Source organism: Dermacentor silvarum, chromosome 1 (assembly GCF_013339745.2).
Source record: "Dermacentor silvarum isolate Dsil-2018 chromosome 1, BIME_Dsil_1.4, whole genome shotgun sequence".
NCBI lineage: Eukaryota > Metazoa > Arthropoda > Arachnida > Ixodida > Ixodidae > Dermacentor > Dermacentor silvarum.
In genome coordinates this window covers 138,135,815-138,156,902 of record NC_051154.1, presented here as the reverse complement: position 1 = coordinate 138,156,902, position 21,088 = coordinate 138,135,815, and the positions used below count along the sequence as shown (strand labels likewise).

The window sequence follows — 21,088 nt, the reverse complement described above, 5'->3', positions numbered from 1 at the left end:
AGTCATCCTCTGGCATGAAAGAAATTGTGAAAAGGTTTAAAGAGAGTAATCTAACAACCTATACCGATCCAATGTTTGCCTTTAATGTCCCTTAGTGTACCTGCCTACACTAGGACCAACCAGTGTTACACAAAGTTCTAGCCCTAGTTCCTTGATCAAGCTTCCCTGCATTTCCACTATAAAGGTAAGCTTTACACAAAAGTTGCCATAGGAAATCACAGCCACAGCATGTCACAAGCATGTGTGGAAAGTGCCAGAAAAATTAAATTTAGAAGAGAAGGTGACAGGAAACTGGGAGAAAGCAATGGCAAGAACACTGCTTTATTTAATTGCTTCAGAATTTAATTCGGCAATTACTTCACCTGTTCCAAAAACGTTTCTGGGAAAGCTTCTTAAACACTGCATTGTAGATGATTGCATATACCACTTTCATGCTGTACATTGTTTAGGGTCCCTCTTAAAGCCTCAATCATTTTTAAAATTTGCAAGTTTATCACCCATCCGCCACCCTGGCCATGAAGTGAGACTGGCTAAGACTGTCAAGGTAAGATGTGGTACACATATGCATATTCCCAAGAAAGTGGCCAGGAGGACAGATGTCTCCGTAGATCAATTGGTAAAGCATCATATGCCTACAGTGGAAGATGTGGATTTGACTGCCACGGACAGCAAATTGTTTTGTCCACTTTCATTTGTTTACCTTATCATTTCTATATTTCAATTAAAAGCCACAAATAACTTCCCCTATGCTTTACTTGGCTTCATGTGGTTGTCTAAAGAAAAAATTAAGCCTCCTGGTTCCCTTATTCTCATTAAAGTTTGTGTTAGGCATGATTACACTTATTGGTAAGTAACAAGCCAAAAAATGTGCAGGTAATATTGATAGCATGCAAACACAGATGTTCCACCTGAAATTCACAGTCGAAATAACACTCACTAAGTGAAAGAATCAAACCCTGAGCTAGCAGTAAATAATTCTTGCTCGTCTATCCAAGCTAGGCCACAATGTCCTTGCTAAGAACACAACTTTGGAGTCATTCTAGTTTTTACACGATTAAATTTTCTGCCTTTGCCTCTGATGTAGCCTGCAAATATTCAAGAAATGCAGCCATGATCGTTACGAAGAATGCGTGTGTAGCAATATAATTAGTTCACAGCAATGACTTTAACCACAATGCAGCTGGCATCAGTGCCAGATATTTTATTAAACCGTACTCTAAATACCATCAAGCTCGACATCTGCTCTCCTTGTCCTGATGCAGTTCTGGCAGTTGGTTTCTGTTGGTGAGCACATGCTGTGGATTTCACCCCTGGTCAAGCAGTGCCTTCCTAACAGTGAGAGCCTACAAGTCTGTTCAATACATGCAAATAAGTATACACTAAGGGGAGATGCTACTCGGAAAACTTTTTCTTTAAATACTTGCGACAGCTCAATGAAACTTTCACCATTTACAGAGTTTGAGCTCCTCTTTTCAAATCTGCTTTGAGTTTTTTGATAGCTCATTTGGTAAATGTTTTACCCATCATGCATATGTAAAAACAATGCATTTTTTATGCAAGCTTAGGCAATAACAGTGAGCATAAAAAAACACTAAAAATAGCTCATATTGCTCCCAATGAAAAGTAAAATTTGATAAAGCAAAAAATATGGTGTAACTTATCTGTTTTAGTCTAGAAAAAAATTCCAACGCTGATTTTCAGTTTTACCATTCCCAACAAAGACACATTTTAAATTATCTTATGGAATATGTTTGTGGAAAGCTCTAAAAGTTATTTCTTTTGAATCCAGGACATGTTAAAGCATAAGCATGCCAAATTCCATTATGATCAGACTACATAAAGCAGACAAAATTTAGTGCGCAAACTCTAAAAATGCTACAAAATGAAGAACTGAAAAAAAAAAAACATGTTTGAAAGTTACAAAAAAAAAAATAAAAAAAACACGACGCTAGATTTCGACGGGGAAACCATTTTTTTTTCTTCATATTTTCAGCAAGAATGTGACGCTGCTGAAGTCGGCTCTGGGAGAAGAGGGTTAGGCCTAGATCCCCGCAAAAATTCAAGAGCAGGCAATGCCGCGGAGCGAAATGCCGTGTGCGCGAAATTTTGGTAAATTCTCACTTTTACGAGCCACCGCAAGTGCTTTTTGCATTTTTTACTCTTCTAGTTGATTCTCAACTTTGATTTTTTAATACATAAAAAAGGAGGCTTGGAGGAATACAAAACACAACACAACATAAAATCGACTTCTGAGAAAATTGCGGTTTTTCTACCCTCATCTCCCCTTAATAGAGGCTGAAACAAACGAAAACAAATCTGAAGTTCCATGCAACTGCGGCAGTTAAACCCTTACTACACACCCTCCAAATTCAATTTGGCTAAGATTGAGTCACACTAAGTGCAAGTTTTTGTGCCCAAGCAGTGAAAACGGCCAAAGATTGAAAAAGGAGAAAAACAATGTTGAAAGAATCTAAACATGCTTATTATTACTATTGCAGAGGATCAGTTCACATGAAATTTGGCCAGAATGCAGAACGATCTCCCCAGAAGTGTTAAACTTCAAAATTCTCCTACTCTGTGGATGTCACCCTTAGAACCCTTGCGAGATTTCTCCTTCGAGGGGGGGGGGGCGTTTTCTTTCTTTCTTGCATTGTGACGATCAGCTGTCTGTCTTCCAGATATTTTTTATTCTTCTTTGGTCTTTCTGATTGCCCAGAGCGATCAACTCATGAGTTGGAAGGTACAGGTCCATTCACAGTACAGGTACTCTGATACAAACTACAACTGATGATATTCTGACGACACAGACTGAGCACTCTGATGATACAGAATATTCACAGTACAGGTATGTACTTTGACAGTGGCACGGTACATGTTCATAAAGGCTAGTTTGCTTCCATGCTGCGTGCATTTCTACTAGGGGTGTGCGAATATCAAAATTTTTGAATAACATGCATACACATGCTTTTACTAAGGTGGATTAATTTTTAATGTTCGAACATTGCAATTACATTGTCAATATTAAAAAACTAGACTAGTAAGCCTAGTAAGTAAAGCATTCTGTATTTGGCTCATGTTAACTTGGAACATTCAGTAATTCCCACTAGCTGACAAACAATAAGCGCAAACTGAGAGTGGGACTGCAAAAAAACACCCTTGCTACTGATTCGCCACAATATTCTTAGATTAGAAGCAAATGCTGAGAACCGTGTTTACTCCCACACAGCCAGCAACATATTCGATTTGATTTGAATATTCGTATCCAACCAAATATTCAAACATTTTCGAATATTTGCACGTCCATAATTTCTACCTTTTCAGGAATAAAAAGACACAAGCATTTTGACATGTATGTGCAAGGTGCACCGCAGTCCCACGTGGCCAGGTGACCTTCGAAACGGCCTTCAAGTAATGAATCGAACATCGAACATTTTCTTAATTTTAGGGGTGCACGAATACTTGGAACATTCAAATAAAGAATTAAATATTGACCTATTCGATATTGTCTTTGAATTGAATAGGCGGTATTCGTATAGTTATATGGATATTTTACGAAAGGTTACTGAATAGTTTAAATCCTGTAGTGTGTCCAAACAAATATAATTGGAGCAAAAGTGCTATAAATTTCATCCCGGCGGCCATAGTAGTACAAGGTCTGTTAGAAAAGTATCCGACCTTTGGCCGAAGAAAAAAAACTGGCATAACCGGAGTGTTGGAAACCTAATCACCCTCAAAGTAGTCTCCTTGGGACTCCACACACTTCTCCCAGCGGTGCTGCCATTGCTGGAAGCATTCCCAGAAGGCCCTCTTTCAGAATGGACTTCATCTCAGCTGTCGTTGCAGTAGAGGAGCCTGTTGAACTGCAGGAGTCTGGTTTTTCGCCAACAAAGTCTGAATCAAGTGCACAGTTGCTTTTGCTCCCCCGTGAGCAGCTTCAGCACAAATTTCGCCGCAACTCTCTTCATGGCCAAATCTTCGGTCATAATGGAATGTGCAGAAAAAGTGCTGATGCCCACCTGTTCCGCAATTTCTCGGATAGTCACACGACGGTCCCCCATCACCACAGCCTTCACTTCGGCAATGACCTGGTCATTTCGGCATGTTAATGGCCAACCGGAGCGTGGCTCGCTCTCCACCGATGTGCGGCCGTCTTTAAACCGGTTGTACCACTCCTTAATCTGTGTGCTGCTCATAGCATCGTCACCGAAAGCCGCCTGAATCTTCCGAATGGTTTCCACTTGGCTGTCGCCCAGTTTCTGGCAAAATTTGATGCAGTAGTGCTGCTCCAGTCGCTCCACCATTTTCCTTGCAATGAAAAAACAGACGAGAGCACTGCGCACTAGCTCACTCAAACGCTGCGTCCCAGCGACTGACGCTATCGGCAGGCTGGAAAAAAATTCGCGCATGCGCACGAAGGTTGAAGGTCGGCTGATGCAAGCACGCTTGTTTCATATTCATCAGGTGTTCGCATAAAAAAAAAAAAAAAAGATCGGATACTTTTCCAACAGACCTCGTATACATAAAATGCAAGAAGTTATGTAGTGGAGCATGCTATACATTGCTTAAGGATCCAGAGTTTTCCTTCTAAGCTGCGATCATTTGCACTTTCCAAAGAATTGTAGGTATGCAAACAAATCCTATTTATTCTGAATGCTCCCACTTGGACATTTAATAAACAATGCTTCCTAACGTGCAATGTTATGACAGAATCTGGCAACCATTATGAACACTAGGATATAATTTTTTTTTGTATTAATGAAGAAAATTACTGTTACTTATTCGAAAGTTGATTTGTATTTGATTTGGTCTCGAAGATTACTATTCGCACACCTCTACTATTTTTAAACAAAGTGGAAGATAAGTTTGTGTGCAGTCCACCTAGTAAAGACAGGCTTGTTTCCATTTTGACACATGCATGTAATGCCGTTCACGACTGGACAACTGGTCAACTGAGGAGCTTGTATATGATAAACTTCTTTCAGGTATATCTTGCCCAATGATATTGACAGTAATGAAGCAAGCGAATAGCACGTTGCCACACAAGTGTCATGTTTGTAGAAGGAGTCATGGGTATTACTACAGCAATGTACTTTCAAATAACAAAGCTGGGACAAGCTTGACCAAACATGAGTACTTTGCCTAATTACAGACAAGCTTATAGGCTGCATTAGGGCGAGGCATTCTTGTTGGATGACTGGAAGGTATTACAAAGAAGTTGGCTGCTCCATGCATTTGCTGAGGAACTGGCGCTTTGCAGTATCTGCGACTGTCCTGCAATAGAACCATTCGGAACTGTCCCTGATGCAATGGTCTTTCACTACAGAGACTTCAATAAGTGTTTTTATCCTTTATATTCGAACAGAAATGAATATTCAACAATTTTGAATAGTGAATTCTCAAATTGAGTACAAATCGAGTAGCCAAAATGATTCGATTAAAAGCATTTCATGCTCAATATTCAAAGTATTGAATATTTGCATATTCCTAATAATTTGTGCACGCTTCTTTTGCTCTCATTTTTATCTCATATGTGTGCAGTCATTTGGTTCATTTATTGCAACAATAGGTGTTAAGATATGGACAAGCACGTTGGTGAGAAAAAGGAGAGCAAAGAGAGCATTGCACAGGACAGTCTGAGAAGGCTGATGTGGTTCCTCAAGGCCACAAAGTTTGGGAACCCCCAGTGAATGGTATACTTAGCGCACAAAGTATGTGCACACATTCAGGCCAGTGCTGTGCTGCCTACAGAAAGCAGCAAAGATATGAGGGGGGACCCAAAAATAATAAGAATTTACAGCAAAGCTTTTAAGGGGAGTTCTGCAATGGTTTTTGTGTGGTGACGTGGTCAGTATTAAATCTCAGAAGAGCCAGCAATGCAGCCTGTGTCACAGCCCCGAAGTGGCTTTGACCAGGGTGATGGCGAGAACATGCAGCCAAATGCCGGCGCCGGTCAAGGTGCTGTTATACTATGGCATTCCTGGCACAAGCAACAGCAGCAGCCGGCTCACTAAAAACAGTCAGCAACACAGCTTGCATCGCAGCCCCTAAGCAGCCCCATGACCAGGCCAGAGAAATGCACAGCCAGCGTCAGTAGAGCAGATGCAGAATACAGGAAAATATGTCGGCTACAGCAGAGACTAAAGAAGTGCTGAGCTCAAATGTAATGAAGAATATGAAATGGTTCAGTTATGGCAAAGGAATCACACCAGATATAGTGAAGCACTTGCAAAGCTTTCGGTAGATTTTAGGCAATGCCAAACCAGACCCCTAGGCCTTCTGAAGGGCATTAGAACTACCATATACAGTTCCACTGTCTTTGATGTATGAGTTTATCAGACTGGAATACATCTGCGAAGAACCTTTTAATCAGATGGAGAGGGAGCTAATACTGACGCATTTCACAAGGTTCATGCACTACACTAATAGTCTCCATCAGTTGGCCAAGCAGGGTCCTTGCGTAAAGCTTTGCCTGCTTATTGCATTGCTTTATTTTCAGCCTCTGTCACCATCTCCATTGGTTTTGCGATGACAGACGTCAAAGACCAACATCTGTGTGTCAAGTTCATTTCACTCATGGAAAATTTTTTACATCATGCTTGTTAATTTGAAACTTTTACAAGTTGAGAAAGCCAACTAGCATACTTACATAGAAGTTCCCAAACGGTTGCGTGATGTAGTTGGAAGGAAACACATCGATTTGTGGAACTTAGGCTAGAGTAGAGGCTTGTGCACCATCAAAAACACAAAATGAAAGATGTGCACAATATGTATATCACATTTTTACAGGAGTGGGCTTGAATGCAGGGCATATACCGGGTTATCAATTTAAACTGTTACAGAAATTTAACAAATAACCTGTGGCAGATAGCACAATTCTGTAAAACTTAAAAATGATAACCAAGTATATGCCCTGTATTCAAGCCCACTCCTGTAAAAATGTGATATATTGTGCACATCTTTCATTTTGTGTTATTCATCTGTGAACCTTAGTATGCAAGTCACAAGTCATTATACAGGCTGTCCCAACTATCATGCACCAAGATTTAAAATAAGCAAATGCCACATAGCTAGACAGAACCAAGGTAATGTTGTTTGCCGTCACTTGGAGATACTAAGATTATTTCTTGCATTCTGCCTAATTACATAATTAGTTTTAATTAATCGGCTTCTCAAATATTATAATTAGATGAAAAGTGTCAATAAGAAAATTGCAGAGCAACATGAAAATCTCCCGACACAACTTTCTGCTGCTCAATACGTGCTACATAAAAGTGTTTTTCCAAGCGTGAAAGAAGTCCGAGAATACATGCAAAGTGCCTCGAGCGGCCAGTCGCGCGACAATTTTGAGTGTATTTGCGGGCTTCTTTCACGCTCGGAAAAACCCTTTAATGGAGCACGTATTCAGCAACAGAAAGCTGTATCGCGACTTGTCCATGTTGCTGTACAATTTTCCCATTGCCACTTTTCATCTAATTATAATATTTGAGAAGTCGATTAATTAAAACTAATTATGTAATTAGGCAGAATGCAAGAAATAATCTGAGTATCTCCAAGCGATGGAAAACAACATTACCTTGGTTCTGTACAGTTAAGTGGCATTTGTATATTTTTAAATCTTGGTGCAAGATAGTTGGAACACCCTGTATATACATATATGCCCTGTATTAAGCCCACTCAGAACAGTTAGTAGCAAAGGCCCCCATTGGTCAACGTGGCTTTAAAATGCCTCTTTTCAGGAACACTTATGATCTTACAACTTTTCATGACAATTCTTCGTGTTAACTAACCAAGTCAGAATAGTTGTACAATAATTTTTTTTTTCACATTTTTCAACAGCTAAAGCTTGTAATATTTTTGCAATGCAGAATAAGAATGTAGTAATTAGCCACAACAGACACAAATGCAAAACTGAAAGAAGCAATTCAGCCCCCATTTTGGGTTTATCTCCTTTTCATTCACTGCGGTACTCCCTAGCTCTGCAATCGAGAGTTCGATGGAAGCTCGTCTGGTCGGGATGAAACATGACAAAGAAAGACGTACAATAACCAAATAAAACTTTAAAAGCAAGACCTTCTGGCTTCCATACAAAAGTCTTGTTCGTCTTGCTTTTAAAGTTTTATTTGGTTGGTGTATGTCTTCCTTTGTCACTCCCTAGCTCTGTTTAAGAACAATAAAAAAATAAAAAGGGCAATAAAGAAATGTAAAAACTTCCAAAAAAGATGAAATTTTTTTTTGTATGAGCAGACCGAGCGAGAAGTTTGCGTCAGAAATAAAAGTTTATTAGAAAAAAATACTTTTTACACTTTAATGAAGATAGGCTTCATTGTGCACAGGTGGGTTTCACAGCACATTTTGGTTTTCATTATTTACATGCTTCGACACAACACACTGTGTCACAACATCGCTCTCACTTGAAGAAGCTAACCACTCCGAATCACCACGCTTTCTTTTCTTTTCAACATGACTTGAAGCGTTCACTCACCCCACAAAGGAAGCCACCTTTTAAATAGACGGCTGGCGACACAACAACAAAACAAAAAAGTTTATGTTCACAACTTTGCTCTTCAACAAGCGCCTTGTGCAATCTGGTGTTGTTTGCAACAAGCACAGAGCAACGGACGAGCTCAAATCATCTTGATGGCTGCAGGAAAAATAAAATAGAGCTGCATGAGTTGGGCTTATCGTTTCGTCTTTTTTGCAAGAACGCCTTGACGAGCTCAGCTCGTCCTTTCGTGCGGAAATTGGAACACCTCCATGAAAATTAATCTTACTATGTGTTTTTGACGTGCCTACACAGTGTCTAGTGGCTCCTGTTTGATGGTCACACCTCCAGGCAGGCTAGGCTCAGATGCTGCAGCTATGGCAGCTAGTCGTGGCTGAAGGCACAGCTGTCGAAAGGCTGCATAGCTCAAGTAGGGGTCACTGTCCAGCCGCTCAGTTTCATCAGTTGCACTGCGTGATACCTCAAAGCGCACCCATCTGTCAAAAAGAAACATTTTATAATGAACTAAAGAGCACCACTACGCTTTCAGGTTCTATGTTGTTAAGTGCTAATAGTGAAATTTTTTTCCCACAGTTAAATATTTATGATTAGAGAAAAAAAAAAAAAGACTTTGAAATGTACTACATCCTCTTGCCTTTGCTTTTTCCACAAATCATATTATAGCAAAGCCACAATTTCCCAATAAATTTTTAAACAAAAAGAAAATACATTAAATGGAAAATTTAATCAAATGGATAGGTCATTGCATTGTATCAAAGCAAATACTTTTTTATGTACAACACTCCTGTTGACTAGGAAGTTCAATAAGATTTTTTTTAATGTTTGGCCATAGTTTAGCACTTCAAGTATCCCGACTCGAAAAGTCTAGACAGGTCAGCGCAGAAGCATTAACAAAGCAGTAGTTACATCACAGGGGTAGGAATGCCCAAAGTCATTTTGTAACAATTTTTGGAGGAGGTAAAACTTCATTCTGGGCAAATTGGAGCCGACAAATTCTGATTTTGGAGCAGTCTGTAGCACATACAGGGTGTTTCAGCGAACACTTTGAAAATTTATTTAAGGCTGCCTGTGGCAGATAGCCCAATTCTAGTTAATGAGCTGGTCTACTCGAAGAGGCAGACATTACTTGCACAAAAAATTGAAATGCATAATCAACTAATTACCAAAAATTCACTAATTAAGTTTTAAACTAATTACCTGATGGCATATATTGCAATTTACAAATTGTAGCCATGGAGTTCGCAAGGCGGATCTACTTGGAACGAATTCTCGGGATGACACCAGTTTCGAGATATTAATTCCCGAACTTTGCAGAGAAATGCATTGGCGTTCCAGTTAGGTTCTTAACAAAACGTCGCTTTTTGCATTGAAGCACAAAATTAACCGGAACGCCAATGTATTTCTCCGCAAAGTTCGGGAATTAATATCTCGAAACTAGTGTCATCCCGAGAATTCGTTCCGAGTGGATCCGCCTTGCGAACTCCACGGCTACAACTTGTAAATTGCAATATGGGCAATCAGGTAATTAGTTAAAAACTTCATTAGTGAATTTCTGTTAATTATTTGATTATGCATTTCAATTTCTTGAGCAAGTAATGTCCGCCTCTTCGAGTAGACTAGCTCATGAGCTAGAATTGTGCTATCTGCCACAGGCAACCTTTAAGAATTTTTGAAAGTGTTCGCTGAAACACAATGTATATATTATTATTGGAGCAGTCTGTAGCATGCAAATTATATTGAGAGCATTAATATGCAAGTGGGGTAACAGTCACAAACCCTTGCATTCTACAGCACTAAAGAAGCATTAAAAAACAGCCTAAAGACAATTTTCAAACTATTTTTGTACTAAGTGCTGGTTAAGTGATTGGAGGTATTTACTGACAGAAGTTGTGAAGAAGCTAGGTTTAATGAACACCACAGTGAGCTATTCAAAGACATGTCTTGGTAATGTAACAGTACCAACTATAACTCAAACCAAGATACTGCCCATGATTGACTTTGCTTTGCCACTCACTAGAAGCACCGCAACATCTGTAGTTCCCATTGAGTCACTGGGTGTAAGCCCCTTTAATAGGCTTAAGGTAGCGACATTCCTCCTCTCCTAGCCTCTTCTTCTCTGAGTCCCCTCAGCGCATGCGCCTTCGCTCACCACTTGCACCTTCAGTTTGCTATTTTTGATTTCAGCGATTCGACCACTGGGCTGCACACCGCAATCAACAGCAACTGTCATGGCGCCGGCGCAAGTGGCGATTTAGCGCTAAATGCAAGAGAAATATGTTAGCACTAAGTTGCAACTCTTTGAGGTCCATTATTTAAACCATGTTCACCACATTGCCAAGTGTTGTTCAGGAGCTCACTCGACACGTCCTACATCTTCAAGGAGCGTAGTGCAACTGACGGTGGTCCGGAGCTGACCACCGTTAGTTGCACTATAACACACACACACACGCAGGTATGCACACACCTCTTCTAAGCTCTCCCATCCTCTCTCTACCTCTACCACGTGACCGGCTTCCCACAATTCACTTTTTTGCACTTTAGCACTCCTAATGCTAAGTAAAAAAAAGGACACAAAATAAAAGGCCAGGCAGCAGCGCGGAAGCAGTTCCTTGCAGCGAGGCCCATACGTTGAGAGAAATCTGGGGACATTTCGCTGGGGAATCTTGCTTCTTAAGGTGGATTCACACGACTGGACGGAGGAGGAATTTTTGCAGCGGATGGCGTATCACGTGACGCGCACGTCATCAAAACGTGCCGCCCTCGCCTAGTCCGGGCTCCTCCGCTCGCTGTCCGGATTGAAAATGCTCGCCGGTATTTCCATCCGTCCGTTTGGCGGTCGTCTGACCTCAATTTAGCGTAGTCAGCGTCAAATCTGATAACATCGGACGCATTGGCGTGGCTACGATGGCGTGTTATCGGCTTGGAGCCACGTGTGATTTCGTTGTGCAGCAGTGACCGCGTGTCTTTTGTTGTGATGCAGCGGGAAAGGCGAGTCGTGGTTGCGCGCGCCCTTCTTTTTACTCAAACCGCGCAGCCTCCGTGACTTCAACATGAGTGAGGTGCACAAAAAAAAAAAAAAAAAAAAAAGCTAAGTGACGAGGCAACCGTCACTCTTTTGGTTCTTGTTGAGGGATTCATCATCATCATCATCAGCCTATATTTATGTCCACTGCAGGACGAAGGCCTCTCCCTGCGATCTCCAATTACCCCTGTCTTGCGCTAGCGTATTCCAACTTGTGCCTGCGAATTTCCTAACCTCATCATCCCACCTCACTTTCTGCCGTCCTCGACTGCGCTTCCCTTCTCTTGGTATCCATTCTGTAACCCTAATGGTCCACCGGTTATCCATCCTACGCATTACATGGCCTGCCCAGCTCCATTTCTTCCGCTTAATGTCAACTAGAATATCGTCTACCCCCGTTTGTTCTCTGATCCACACCGCTCTCTTCCTGTCTCTTAACGTTACTCCTAAGATTTTTCGTTCCATTGCTCTTTGTGTGGTCCTTAACTTGTTCTCGAGCTTCTTTGTTAACCTCCAAGTTTCTGCCCCGTATGTTAGCACCGGTAGAATGCAATGATTGTACACTTTTCTTTTCAACGACAGTGGTAAGCTCCCAGTCAGGATTTGGCAATGCCTGCCGTATGCACTCCAACCTAATTTTATTCTTCTGTAAATTTCTTTCTCATGGTCAGGGTCCCCTGTGAGTAATTGACCTAGATAAACATATTCCTTTACAGATTCTAGAGGCTGACTGGCGATCCTGAATTCTTGTTCGCTTGCCAGGCTATTGAACATTATCTTTGTCTTCTGCATATTCATCTTCAACCCAATTCTTGCACTTTCTCGATGAAGGTCCTCAATCATTTGTTGTAATTCCTCTCCATTGTTGCTCAATAGGACAATGTCATCTGCAAACCGAAGGTTGCTGAGATATTCGCCATCGATCCTCACTCCTAATTCTTCCCAGTCTAAGAGCTTGAATACTTCTTCTAAGCATGCAGTGAACAGCATTGGAGAGATTGTGTCTCCTTGCCTGACCCCTTTCTTGATAGGTATCTTTCTACTTTTCTTGTGGAGAACCAAGGTAGCTGTGGAATCCTTGTAGATATTTGCCAAGATATTCACGTATGCCTCCTCCACTCCTTGATTACGCAATGCCTCTATGACTGCTGATATCTCTACTGAATCGAATGCCTTTTCATAATCTATGAAAGCCATATAGAGAGGTTGATTGTACTCCGCAGATTTCTCGATTACCTGATTGATGGCATGGATATGGTCCATCGTAGAATATCCCTTCCTGAAGCCAGCCTGTTCTCTTGGTTGACTGAAGTCAAGTGTTGTCCTGATTCTATTGGAAATTATCTTGGTGAATATTTTATACAATACTGAAAGCAAGCTAATGGGTCTGTAATTCTTCAATTCTTTAACGTCTCCCTTCTTATGGATAAGTATAATGTTGGCGTTCTTCCAGCTCTCTGGTACACTTGAAGTTGTGAGGCATTTCGTATAAAGGGCCGCAAGCTTTTCAAGCATGATATCTCCTCCATCTTTGATTAAATCTACTGTTATTCCATCTTCTCCAGGCGCTTTTCCCCTGGTCATGTCTTTCAAGGCCCTTCTAACTTCATCGCTAGTTATAGATGAAGTTAGAAGGGCCTTGAAAGTCCGCTTCGTGGCGTAGTGGGCTAACGCTGCGCGCTCGGAAGCGAGGGGTCCCTGGTTCGATTCCGCACTACGGACACAACTTACGAGGGATTCATAGCGCTATGGCATATAGGGCACGCCGAGTACGCAAACGCGCAGCTGCTAATAAACGTTGGAGTCGAGAGTAAGCACGCGGATTCCGCAAAAGGCGGTCCGGCTGTGCGAATGCGACCTAACTCGGCTGCGCCGGATTCAAGTGCTGACGTCACTGTTTGTCCGCGGAGCAGGCGGGATTTTGCCCTCGCGTGTGTATCCACCTTAAATATGCGTTTTCCTTATCTCTGGGAACACTTTCTGGGGAATCTTGCTTCTAAATGGGCCTTTGTGTAGATACTACGGATGATTACGTGCTTTGCTCCAATTAACCACCACATAAAATTCTATCCAAACGAAAACATAGTGGCCATTACAGAGTTCGTAACGGTGAAGCATAAGTTTTTTGCCGACAGTGATTGGCCCATGTCACTGGGGCGGACGTAACATAAGGTTTGCTGCTTCGCAGTGCCAGAGCCATTAGCGACGGGAGGAGTTTGTGCCATATAAGCACACTCTGCATATGCACCACCCAGCCATGAACAACAACTGCAGTATAATCTGGAAATTAATATTTTAGAATAAAACGTATTCGCAGTAACATGTCATTATCCATTAGTCTGCCTTCTTGCTCGCACGCATGTTTCCGCTGCGACAGCTCCAGCACAATTATGTGTCTTCACTCCATCAACAGGGAGGCGCGGATAAGCCCCGAACCTCTTCGCCTGCCCTCACTTGCTGGCTCAGGCGGGAAGATAAAAGAATGTAGCTAGTACCTTTACTTTTATTCAGGGGACCTAATTAGGTGCAGCTGCTGGTTCCTACTGGTGGCCAGAATACGAAAGCTACTTTTACAAGACCTCAGAGACCAACCACACAATGCCCAGCAGCGTGCCGGCGATCTTTCGGTAACACTTGCCAGAGCCAAAGCTGCGAAAGTTGTGTTGGCACAGCGTGGCTTAAATTCAGTCATTTTTCCGCTTTCGGCAATTTGGCACAGCAATTTGCGCAAGTATCAAAATGGCGCAATTGGCGCAGCATTCCCCCCACTGCACCACACAAATATTATTTGATTTCAATTAGTTCAATTTTACAATTGCATTTTCATTTTAAGAGATATATTATGGTCCCTTGCTCAATAAAGTGCAAACTTGGATGTGGTGAACCTTTGCAGCCCTGAATCTTTCATCAAAGAGTAATGATCATGCTAATATTTTAGTCCTGACGACCCCTCCCCCCCCCCCCCCCCCTGCTTGATTAGCATGCTGATTCTGTTCCCCAGCCATAAAAGGCCAAACATATTGAAACTGTAGATATTTCACACTTTTCACTCACAAAAGCCAAAGGTTCCTGCTGTCCAGTGGGTAAATGTACCAAACACATCTGAGACCTTTGCACATTCACAGCAATAGTAACAAAAGTACTAATGAACAGACACATACAACAAAACACGCTAAAGGAAACAAGATACAAAGAACACTAAGAAAGGGAGATCAACCAGGTGCATGTCTAGTTGTTTAACCTTTGCAGGGAGATGGAACAGAAAAGGATAAAAATAATAAAGAAGGAAGAGAACAAAATAATAAAGAAGGAAGAGAACACTGTGTGCATGCCCCAGAGAGAACAGAACATCTATAAATAGTCACCAAAGCCTCTCGTCGTCAACAGCTTCAGCAATGTTTGCGTTGCCTTCCACGTCAGCAGTGTATGTGGCCATGGTAGAAAATAATTGTAAATGTTAACCTTTCCCATGTTCCATGTAGATTACAGAAATTTTTCCAACTTGCTCGACACAGCTGCCAAGAACATGCTGTTGATGTAATATGTCTGTGACACATTGCTTTAAGGGATACGGACACAAAAGTTAGCGGGTGGTTTTTTGCGTCGGAACAAAAGTTGAACTGTTCAAAATGACGAATACAACAAGCTGCTTTGAAAAAAAAAAGAACGAGAAACATCTTTTTTTCGCGATTTTCTGTTGCACCTTGCCTCCAAGCGGCCGCCAGCAGAAGCTGAAATTTGACGTCATCACAACCGCGCGCGAGCGCGGCCACGGTCGGCCACAGCCATCGCAGTGTTTCTGGGGGTGTCAGTGCCTTGCAGTGGCGTAGCCAGGGGGGGGGGGGTTGGGGGGGTTCAAACCCCCCCCGAAATTCCCCCCCCCCCACTTTCGCGTCCTTTGTTTTCGTCGCTTCGCGCTGACATAATTCATGAAACCGGTGCTACTATCACAATTTCATTCCTGGGCGCTTCCGTTTGGTTGGTAATTTACAGCGAATCATGTCTGCATATGGAAAAAACTGTCACGGTGTTTGTCAAGGCTTTGACACTCTGTGAAGTTTTGGGCGAGAATATGGCGGCCGCATTCTGAAGCAACAAATGTGCAACAAATGAAGCAACAAATGCGGCAGCCACATTTTAGATGATGGCGAAAACGCTCGAGGCCCGTTTACTTAGATTTAGATGCACGTTAAAGACCCCAGGTGGTCGAAATCTCCGGTATACATTTCCGCCGCTTCCCTTCAGGTGCCGGTTAGGCCGCGCTCGCGCACTATCTTAGGCTACGTTCACACTTGGTCTCGAAGCTGTCGCAAGCGGCAAAATCTTGCAAAAATCCGCCCACCTAGGCGGCAAAACAGGCAGAAAAACAAGCTGCGAGCCAAATCAGTCTCGGGCCGATTTTTTCGCCATGGCGAAGCGGAAACGCGGCGGAAAGTCGTTCTGCTTCACTGCAAGCTACACTAGCATGTAAACAACCGGTCGTAAAATTGAACATGGCACCAGAAGTGTAGGCTGTAATGCTGATCGACGCGATCAAGAACCAGCCCTTGCTCTACAACAAGAGTGGCACTAAAAAGTACTGTCAGCAATACTCGCGATAGTATTCAACGTCGCGCGACCGGAGGTGCGGCAACGAAGCCTTGGCGTGACCCAATTTCTCGCGCTTTTGCAAAGCCAGGCGAACCCACCACCGCCGTTTCTGAGGTGTCTGCGTCTTCCGCTTATTCATTGTACATTTCTAGAAAACAAGTAGGTAGAAGTATAAAAGCAATTTCTTCTTCCACTTCCACGGCAGACAATACTTAGGCAGATTCCTCGTTGGCGCTCCATAATTCTCCTCGCACGTGTACGGTATGTTGCAGAAGTCGCGGGGTGCTTTTCTCGTCGCGACGATAGATTGGGAGCGTAGGTCTCACGTAGGACGCGCAGGCTTTGGCGAGCCCCAACACAAGGGCCAGCCCGGGTTTTAGCTGTGGTGTTCCCGTTGCCCCTTTGGTGTCCTGGAGGCGCCGACAATACGAAATGATGAAATGTTATTACAACTTGTAAATAAAAGCTATTAAAGAAATATTCTCACGCCTAGGCACCAACCTGTGACTCAGCGCTACCGCGCCCGTGTGCGGAGAATTACGGAACGCCAACGAGGAATTTACCGAAGGTCGCAGATGACACGCGAAGTTGCGTAAAATGATCACTTTTGATGACGGTACGTGGGTCAAAGAATGAACATACCGCTCGACATGATGCGATAATGAGCGCCACCACGCCGACAAACGTACGCAGACGAGATGGATCTGGACGAAAACGGCAGCAGCGGCCGCGGCGGTAGCAAAACAAATGTGAACAACTTGGACAGGTGCGGAAAAAATTTTCCAGCCGCTTTGGCCTTTCCGCCCGCTTGCCGCTTCCCAAGTGTGAACGTAGGCTTAGCCTGTGCGAGAAACGTCTCTTGTTTGCGATTGCGCCCCTACGGAAGGCTGGTAATTACTGTTGTGTTGTTGAATCACAAACCAGCAATTACGGAAGGCTGGTAGTTGCTGTTTCAGTTGTGGAATCCCAAACCAGCAATGTACACACGTAGGGGTTGATGACCGCAGTGAAATTCCACCGACTCGCAATAGAAAGCACGAAACAAACAGCCGACAAGCATGAATTACTGCTGTGCACAATACAGCGTAAGTAAACTCTTGTTGCAGGCGCTGACAGTTCTCGTCGGAGTTCACGCGTCCTGAGAAATTGATTATGTGCACTATGTACTGAACAATACCGGAGTTCATTCCTGCATCACTAGTACACCAATCAGTCGAGATTCTGCGAGGTACAAAGCCGCTTCCTGTTTGCACCGGCGTAAGTGAAGCAGAAACGAGTTGCACGCACTACTTAAAATGCGTACACATGCCATATCTATGCTGTGCGGTGAAATATTCTGTACAATTCTGAATCTGTTGACGAAAAGGCAAATGACGGCTGCACGCTCGCACACAGCGGAAGACACAGCGGCCCATGCACTTGCCGCAGGAAATGCAACCCTCTCGTATGAGGGAGCAGGGCGACGAAAGCTTCGAAAAAAAAAAAAGCCTTACGCGTTTTTGCGCGTATCTAAGTTTTCTAGCGCAAAGACGCAGCGAACAAGCTATTGGTATGGGAGTAGGTAGAGCATGGTCACACGTGCATTTTCACGCGTATAGCCGTCCTTGACTTGTGAAACGCACTTCGCCCCGACGAGGACGACGCCATCTAAGCTTAACGGAAATTAACAATTAATGATGTCTTCTCCGATCGCACGGGTCGTCTCAATGATGCGTTTTGGAAGACTGGTCAATTCAGTGGCGCGATGAGAGACCGTTGCTCCAAACGCCCACTGTACCTGTCGTACGTACTGTATTTACTGAACTTACTTTACTTTTTCCTTAATTTCTTCACAAGCACACGCACACGCGAGGGGATCACGTGACCTAGAGGAAAGCAGAAGCTTGCCCCCCCCCCCCCCCCCCCCCCCCCCAGTCGGGCCGGTGAACCCCCCCCGAAAAAAATTTCTGGCTACGCCCCTGGTGCCTTGCAGCGTTTGTTTAACCCCTTTCGGCGATCTTCGCACGTGGTCCATCCGAAACATTATCCCCGTCGGCGCTCCACGCAGTTGGTGCGTCTTACATGCGCCTTCCCGTGGTTGTCACTCGGTATTGACGCGTTCGTCGCGGCGGAAGGAAATGCCCAGACATTGCTGTTATACCAGCATCGTCGGTCGTGACACGCAGTCGAACACGTTTCCCAGAGACGAGAAGGTGCGTAAACTTTGGATACCTTCCTGTTAGTCATCACGCACAGCCTGGAGACCTCTAAAAATGACTTCATTTGCGCGGACCACTTCGTCGACGATGACTATGTGACCAGCCCGGCTGTGCTGAAAAGCCTCGGCATGCCGCTCAAAAGGCAATGCTTAAAGCCTGACGCTGTGTCATCGGTCTTCTCGCGAAAATGCAAGGCAAAAATGATCAGCGGCGCGTTGGAAAAGAGGAAGCGAAAAGATGTCGTTACTGTTTTCGTTCACGTGCAGCCTTCTTGAGCAGCGTTAGGGCGAGGCTGGGGCGAGGTGCCCGAGGCTGGGCACGAAGGCAGTAAAGTCTTTAAAAATGTTGGAAAAGCATAGTAAAACAATACAAGGCTAGCGAGCGCGACTCGCGAGATCAGACACACAGCTCTGCTTCTCCACAGAAAAAAACTGGGCAGAACGACAGACAGGTGCTGCCATTTGCCGGCATAAACTACTATTCAGTCATCCAGGCAGTGCTGAAAAAATTTAATTATGGGGTTTTACGTGCCAAAACCACGATCTGATTATGAGGCACACCGGAGTGGGGGACTCTGGAAATTTGGACCACCTGGGCTTCTATAACGTGCACCTAAATCTAAGTACACGGGTGTTTTCACATTTCGCCCCCATCGAAATGCGGCCGCCGTTGCATGCAGTGTTGAAGTACCCCGCAGCTGCCTCGCCTGCGTGCGCTCTTAAAAAAGCAAGTTTACAGAGGAAATGACAAACAATTGTTGCATAAGTGTCTGGTGCAAAGCGAAATCTTCGAGCTACGGTTCGCGAAAACCTGACCGGCACTTCCACGGCGGCCTGCTCTTCGTCGCTTGACGCGGAAGGCTCGTAACCATAAGCGGTAATATTTTTTGCCAAGTTGGAATGGTCCTCGTCTTCAGACGTGTTCTCATCGCTGGTAGATGCACCAGAACTCGAATCCATGCTCGCGATGACAGCGTCAGCGCGCTTCGAATGACCGCGGCCGGCCGGCTGGTTATCCGACGAGTTAGTCGTGACGTCACGCGTTCCAACTCCCGCGGGTCGGGCGGCGAGGCACGCACTCACAAAAACGCCAAAAATAAAGCCATCGGCTCAAAAATGAGCTAAGTGACTGCTTCTTTTCGATACAATCACACACGGAGGATTCATTTTCAGCATTTTCGTAAAATTTGATTTCGTGTCCGTATCCCTTTAAAGGGACACTAAAGAGAAAAATAATTTGAGCTGTATTAGTAAATTACCCTTCTACAATACAAAAACCGCCATTCTTATTGCCTGAAGATGCCTCGTTAGCCAGAAATGTTGCAAGAACGAAAGAGGGTTGGTGCTGCCACATTCAAGTTCCCGCACCAGCTTGCCATGACGTCATGGATTTTCACAGCATCTGCTCAGATCTAGTTAATTTTATTATAGGTAAAGATGGGTTACATTGTATTCTAAAAGAGCCCAAGACTGAACTTAGCAATATTCAACAAATTTTATATGCCACAGTGGCTCAAATATGTATAAAGTATTTGAAATCCGTGACGTCACACTAACATACTGGTGCTGGGGTTTCGGTATGAAATTCAAAAAGTTTTGCCTTCATTTTTTTATTCTAGTTAACCCATTACTGTGAAGTTAATGTAAAAAAAAAAGTGTGAGACAGAATACTTTATCAGTCAATGAATTCAGTGTTTTCCTTTAGTGTCCCTTAAAGCTTGGTTCCATTTGGCGAAACACACTGTAAAAGTCTGAAGCTCTTTGTCACTTCACCCTCCTCTTAACATATGGCTTGAACAATGGGTTACCGCAAACCTTAGCAGCCAGTTCCAGATGGTTCTCACTTGAACATAACACACGAAAAATATTTATAAAAAATGAACGAGATACATGCATGTGCAAGATGTGCCAGTTCAAATGCAAAGCTAACCTGTAATTGGGGCACTTGCGTGCGCCAGGGCAGCTCTGGACCAGGTTCTGAATAGTTGGATGAGGCAAAGCGAAAAAATCTGCACCTCGAGCCGCAGGCACAATGACTTCCGCCCCGCACGCTCGATTGACTGCTCTCAAAAGGGCAACATAGCATTCATCCGGACTGCTGCCCACAAAAGGTCGTTCAGGTGCATCCTCCGCAACAATTTCAAACTGAAAAAGGAAAGGAAAAAAAAAAAAAACAAGAGCAATAACACACATCGTAATTAATTCCTTGCTAACATGAGCTATTCATTCACCTCTCCTGGACAGATTTCTTTACAACAAATATCTAACTTTCATGCGTCTAACAAAACACATTTTACCTTGCTATACTTGCAATGATCGTAGACTCTTACCATGACTCAGAGCAATTATTAACCAGGGGCACTGTTATTTGCCTTGATGGACAATCGATCACCGGAAAATGCAATCCTCAAGAATCTAATGGCCATTTGTGTGCAGATCTTTTGGGTGAAATCAAAAAGAGCAAAACTTGAGCAAAAAAACAAGGCCAGTTTTTAGTAAAAAATTAGTTTACTGCCAGTTGAAACTGCGAGCACCAATCTGTGAGTGATAAATTAGTCGAACAGTATGCCTTCTGTCCTATCACAAGCTGTCACCTATAATTTTGGCTTTTTACAGCCTGTACAAAGAGGCCACCAAGTTAGGCCATCTTCATTTATTTGCAGTGTGTCCCAACACTGTGCTGTAAAAGTTCACAAACTGGCCACAGAGCTCTTCCATTTTAAAAAGACTTACACAAAAGATACTATTCTGTAAAATAAACAGTTTAATGTTCCAT

The 21,088-nt window shown here is 43.4% G+C and overlaps 1 protein-coding gene across 2 annotated transcripts in view; it reads right to left on the bottom strand.

Annotated features, from left to right (window-relative positions):
* Window positions 1-1,226: 1,226 nt before the first annotated feature.
* The window catches only part of LOC119436105 (transforming growth factor beta regulator 1), a 28,224-nt gene continuing 8,362 nt past the window's right edge, over window positions 1,227-21,088 (bottom strand). Inside the window, exons 3-5 of one of the 2 annotated variants that reach the window (XM_037702850.2) lie at window positions 20,243-20,457; window positions 8,772-8,979; window positions 1,227-1,351 (exon numbers count right to left, since the gene is read on the bottom strand). In XM_037702850.2, coding sequence (XP_037558778.1) covers window positions 8,790-8,979; window positions 20,243-20,457 — 405 coding nt within the window. In that variant the 3' untranslated portion in view covers window positions 1,227-1,351; window positions 8,772-8,789. Of the gene's footprint in view, window positions 1,352-8,257; window positions 8,642-8,771; window positions 8,980-20,242; window positions 20,458-21,088 lie in introns of those variants that run through there. The other variant, XM_037702851.2, reaches the window with a different exon arrangement.